Source organism: Elephantulus edwardii, unplaced genomic scaffold (assembly GCF_000299155.1).
Source record: "Elephantulus edwardii isolate Elephantulus edwardi_28Jun2011 unplaced genomic scaffold, EleEdw1.0 scaffold00465, whole genome shotgun sequence".
Classification (NCBI taxonomy): Eukaryota; Metazoa; Chordata; class Mammalia; order Macroscelidea; family Macroscelididae; genus Elephantulus; species Elephantulus edwardii.
In genome coordinates, this window is record NW_006400215.1 from 330,729 (window position 1) to 336,728 (window position 6,000).

Genomic DNA, 6,000 nt, shown 5'->3' on the forward strand with positions numbered 1-6,000 from the left:
TATGAGCATGCAGTGGGGATCTTGAGGGGTTTGAGAGATGCCTTTGGCAAGAAACGTAAAACTTTTGAGTTAATAAGCATAGTCCTATATACATAGGGTTTTCAAAGTCCTGTTATTTCGGAAGTGAATGGCCAATTCTTATTCCTAGTCTGTCTTAATTTGAATGCTCAGATTTAGAACAGTATCTGACAGACAAGCATTTTACAAAAAAGAGCATATGACATATGAAAGACATTTCCCCAATTACAGATTGCTGATGAATCTTCCACCAATCCTGATGCCACATTTCTTCTGATACAGTCCAGCCTCCTGGATAATCTGTTCTGCATATAGGTTGAAAAGGTATGGATAAGACACATTCGTGGCGTACACCCTTTCCAATTTTGAACCATGCAGCATTTCCTTGCTCTGTTCTGAAGACTGCCTCCTGATCCAAGTATAGGTTTTACATTTATTAGCACAATCAAATGTTCTGGGACTCCCATTCTTCTCTGAGTCAGCCACAGTTTGTTATTATAAAAGAAAATTAATTAAAAGTTGATGAAGGATTTATAAGGAGCTCTGGCGGCTTAGTATGCAGTGAGTTTCACTGGTAACTTAAAGATTCTAGCCGACCAGCTAGGCCACAGGAGGAACACAGGCGGTCTCCTCCTGTGAAGATTTACCGCCTTGAAAATCCTCTGAGGTCTGCTAAAAGTCAGAGAATGGGTATTATATTATTATATTATACTGGGTATTAGATTTTTATCTGTGTTAAATTTTCTGAATTTGATCATCGCACTAAGGTTAGGAAAGAGGATTTTTGTACATACTTGAGATACAAGATTATGGTCTCTTATTCTCAGATAGCTCAGAAAAAAGAATAAGACTAAATATGTGTCACTATATATTAAATATACATGTTTGTTTGTATCTATGTATACAGATAAAGAAACATGGTCAAATAGTAACAGTAGGTGAATATTATTAAAGATTTACAGGAATTTGTTTTAATAGTCTTACAACTTTGAAAAGCTTAATTAGAAAACAGGCAATTCAATGTGGTGAAGTTAAGTGCATAGAGGTGAACACATTAAATACCATTCAACTGTGTTTTACTTTATATAGTTGACTTGCACGGTATGTACATTTTTATATCAATTGTATATAAATAAAGCTGTTAAAAATAGGCAAAGATAATCGCAAGGAAATTTTAAAATTTATGGAGAAACATCTACCCCCCATCCCTCCAATTAACTAAATATTTTTCTAATTCTGTAAAGTACACCTGATTTAGGCCATGGTCTTTTCAATTACTTGCTATGTACCTGAGAGCTAGACAACAAATAAGGCTGACAGAAGAACAACTGATCACTTTGACTTGTGGAGCTGGAGCAGAGTACTGAGTATCACAAGGATGGCCAAAAGAACGAGGCATCACTTGGAAAAGGTGCAGCTGGAATGCTCCTTGGAGGCAAGAATGACAAAGCTTCATCTCTCATACTACGGACATGTTGCTAGGAGAGGCTATTCCTTGGTAAAGGATCTCATGCTAAAAAGGGTAGAGGGTCAGTGAAAGAGAGGAAGACCCTCATCAAGATGGATGGACATAGTGATGCCAGCAATGGGCTCAAGTGCATCAGAGAAAGTACGGATGACACAGGATTCAGGTCTGTTGCTCACAGGGCTGCTATGAATTGTACTCAACAGCACTTAACAACAAGAAGAAAAGCTCTGGTGGCTTAGTGGTAAGGAGCTACACTGCCAACACAAAGGCCTGCAGTTTGAATCTACTAGGATTCAAACCTCAGGCATTCTGCTCCTCAAAAGAAAGATGGGAAATCTCCTCCCAAGTGATTAAATGCCTCTGAAAACCCACGGTGGGCAGTCCACTATGAGTTGGTTCTGTTTAATGGTACAAAATAACAACAGTACCATAAAGCAAAAGAAAGTTGGGACAATCTCCTCCCACATGATTTACAGCCTCAAAAATCCAATGGAGAGTCACTATGAGTGGGTTCCAACTCAATGGCAATGAACAAAGGAGTCATATTTTACACTCTAAACAATTTTAACAACAAAAAAGACTTTGGTTATCTCCTGCTGTGAACAGCCAATATTAGTTGTAAACCACCTTATTCATAAACCACCTTACCTTAATCCACACTGTCTCATTGAGGAAACTGAATGGTACAGATGGATTATCTGGCATCTGGTTATTTAGAATGCTGAAATTAATGGAATCTTTTGCAATTCGGGGTGGAGTTCCAGTCTTCAACCTTCCAACTACAAACCCCAATTTCTCCAGAGTCTGAGCCAATCCTATAGAAGGCTGATCCCCTAAACGTCCTGCTGAATTCATCTCCAATCCAATTATGATCATGCCTCTCAGAAATGTTCCAGTAGTCAGGATGACACTCTCGGCATACACTGTGCTCCCATCAACTAAATAAAAGGAAAAAGGGTAAGATCAACACTATGTGCTGTACTGCTAACATGGATCATATTAGCACATGACTATTTTACATTAAAACCACATAAAACTGTCAGTGTTTAGAAACCTGAGCATGAATTTTAAATGAATAAGAAAGTTTTAAAGTTTTATGTCATCAATCTCAGAAGTCTAATAGGTTAAGCTGAATGTGTTATCATAGACTACTGTTCCTAATTTGGAAGCAGGAGTGGCATCCACTTTCTAACAATATGCCTCTGGAAACTATAAATTTTGAGAAGCGATGATAGTTATAGAAAGACTTCAAGTCTTTTGTTCATGGGGTTGCTATGAGTTGTGTTCCACTCGATGGCAATCAACAATAACAACATTCCTAAAATCATATCAGCACTGAGATATCTTAGATATTTTAAAAATGGATTCATTTTAGACTTTTGGTAAATACAACAGACTATCTCACATGATTTCTCATCACTCCTGAAACTTTAAGAAAATGAAAAAACATAAACCCACTGAACAACAGACAAGAGCCTGTCAAAAGATGGAAAATTTCAATATATTTGCAGAACACAGAAAGTGGTCTGAAAAGTATGAACTGACCTAGAAAAGAAAAGCCAATAACCCAAGTTTCTGAAGAGAAAGTATCAATGAGAATAAACTAATTTGTCCTGTAGAAACTCAGAAATTGGAGGTACCAAAAACTGAGGAATGTAGGAATGAAGCTCAAAGGAGCTCAAAAAAAAAAAAAGGTTGAAATCCATGTTTAACAGTTTTGCAGAGGTATGGTCTTCAGAGAATTTAAACCTTATATGTTCTAGATTCAGAGATGCTGAGCAAAAACCAAGACCATGAAAAAGGACACAAATATGCATGTTATACAGTATTAATGCCAAAATGCTACAGCTGAACCTGAATTTTGACATAAAGATACAAATGAAAAGAGAAACAAGCTTTATTTAATTTCCTTTATCCAGGAAGAAAAAAAACATAAGAATTTGCTCAAATAAGCAAAACATCTTCATAATTCATTCTAAAAGAAATCCAAGTTACAGGGTCTCACTTGTTATTATCATTGTCTATAACCTGTACGTACCCAAGATAACTCCATTAACACGGCATTTCCCAATGTGTTCCGGCTCTGGTTCTGTAAGAAGAAGATCTTCCACAGCTCCCTCTTGAACAGTAAGCAGTGGTGTATTCAAGATTTCTTTCTATTAAATGAGCATATACATTGAAAAATAGCAGTAAAACATCGCATTGTGTCACCACAATCTTTTTTGTCCTCATGCACTATTCTTACCTGCATGTTCTGTTTATAAAGCTTCCTATCAATTTGAGCTCGTAGGCCCCACACAGCTGGTCCCTTACGCCGGTTTAATACTTTGTAATGTACCCCAGACTTGTCACAGATGCGGGAACACAGGCCATCCAAAGCATCTACTTCCCTCATTAAATGCCCCTTTCCGATGCCCCCAAAAGAAGGATTACAGGACATCTGGCCTAAAGAGAACATAAACAAAGGAATAAATTTATGAACATCTTCCATATTTTAGGTGTTTGGTAAGGAAATGTCTGTTGGGTTCTAAAATAGCCTCATATGATAAAAACAGAAAGACGGAACGCACATTAAAGAGAAAAATCTCAATTTCCCAATGGGATGGAAGAGTTATTCAGTGCACCCCGGAAGACAAGTTGCTGCCTGTATTTTCTTTTGAATCATTTATTTTTAAATTTTTTTTATTTTTTGTGTTATTATTATTAATTTTAATGAAAATTTACAGAGACTTGGGATTTCCATTCACTCATTGTTGTACTTTCTCCCTGCCTACTCCCACGCCCCTCAGTTCACTCTTCTCTTTGATAAGAAAAAGAAAAATTCTTTCATTGTTATACAATCTCTCCCCGCAAGTCCACTCCACCATGCAGCCTTCGTTCTGGACTCCTGTCATGACAATACCTAATCATATATCCCTTTTAAACAATTCTCTCCCTTGCCTGTTTCAATGCCGTATACATAATTTATCCCATCTTTCTCAGTCTCCCCCCAATCCCAGCGTCAGTCCCGTTTTACAACAGTGACATTATGCAGTAGTTGTCCTTTTGTGACTGAGCTATTTCACTCAGCACAATGTCCTCCAGGGTCACCCATTTTGTATAATAATTTGTGAGTTCCTTGTTTTTCAATGCAGCATAGTACTGAATAATTTTCTTAATGTTTCATTAGGTTTACCCTCTCCTATAAATGGGGTTTAGAATCTTTTTCTCTCATGAAACTTTCCCTAATTAAGCACACTTATTAAGAAGCCTCCTGATACAGGTTCAATTATATGGTCTTGCACATAACTATCTGATGTTTTCTTTTTGCAAATGTCTTTTAAAAGATAAACATTATTTTACACGTTCCATTAAAATGTTCTCACTTATTTGGGAAGTAGAGGGGTGGGAAAAGTTGGGTCAAGAGCTATATGTCCAATGTAACCATTGTCAAGGCCTTTAAAAGTTTTTACAGTCACCAGGGGGAGGATGGGTAGTGCTAGGATAATGAGGACAGTTCACGAGAATAAAAAAAAAAAAAAAAGAGATGGTGGCTCCACCGCTAAATCTACCACATATTAACTCTGTGTTTATGGAAAGTTATCAAGACAGCTTTAGTATCCCCGTGTCTCCCTCCTTTGAAAAAGATTCAGTCTTACTTAGGTAAAGGGAGCTCTGATGGCTTACTGGTAAGGAACTGTGCTACCTATACAAAGGCATATTTGTTTAAATCCACCAGCTGCCCTGTGGGGGAAAGAAGGACAATCAATTCTTGTGTAATTAATTTACTGCTTCTGAAAACCAGCTGAAGGGTCAGCTATGGGTTGGTTCTGATTCTACAGTATACAACAGCCAGAACTTAGTATAAAGCAGGTCTGATATGGGAGGTTAGGAGAACAGGATAAGAATGGATAAAGACCACTGCACTGGAACATATGGAGGAAAGAACTGTCTAAAAGGAATATATGGTTAGGTATTATTCCAATTATTTTGGACCAATAAAGATTTATTCCTAATCTGCATTAGAGTTACACTCCTTGAGCACAGTTTCAAAGAGAAAGTGTTTCCCTAAGTTAGGGCTTTGTTTTTGTTCAACAGCGCAGAGTAAGAGGTGTATCACTGCAAAGACTGGGGCAAGAGTGGGGGTGGGGGAGTAGGTAATTGTGTAACAATGAATGAATATGAAAAAAAGTGGACTGGGGAGGGAGAAGGGACAGGGAGAAATGTGCAATGAATGAAATGAAGAAGGAAAGTCTAAATTTTCTATAAACGTTTGTTAAAATCACAATTAAAATAAAAGTTTTTAACCAAAATTTAAAAAAAAAACCAACCCAACAACTTAGGTAAACACCTTCTCTTATCCCTTTAGAGCAGTGAGAGAAGATCTTCACCCTGAAACCCACAGCATCCCTTTTCAGCAGGAAGTAGCTAAGAGAATAAGCCATCCCCTTTTCCTTATGACTCAGGGTGAAGTCTCTCTCAGGGAGGAGTGATAGGGAATGGCAAGGGACACACTGACAAAGAAGATTAATCAG

At 37.5% G+C, this 6,000-nt stretch overlaps 1 protein-coding gene across 1 annotated transcript in view; it reads right to left on the reverse strand.

Annotated features, from left to right (window-relative positions):
• Window positions 1–6,000, reverse strand: part of MTO1 (mitochondrial tRNA translation optimization 1) — a 40,586-nt gene that overhangs the window by 30,707 nt on the left and 3,879 nt on the right. Inside the window, exons 2-4 of the mRNA XM_006902881.1 lie at window positions 3,732–3,931; window positions 3,525–3,642; window positions 2,135–2,424 (exon numbers count right to left, since the gene is read on the reverse strand). Of these exons, the coding sequence (XP_006902943.1) occupies window positions 2,135–2,424; window positions 3,525–3,642; window positions 3,732–3,931 (608 nt within the window). The remainder of the gene's footprint in view (window positions 1–2,134; window positions 2,425–3,524; window positions 3,643–3,731; window positions 3,932–6,000) is intronic.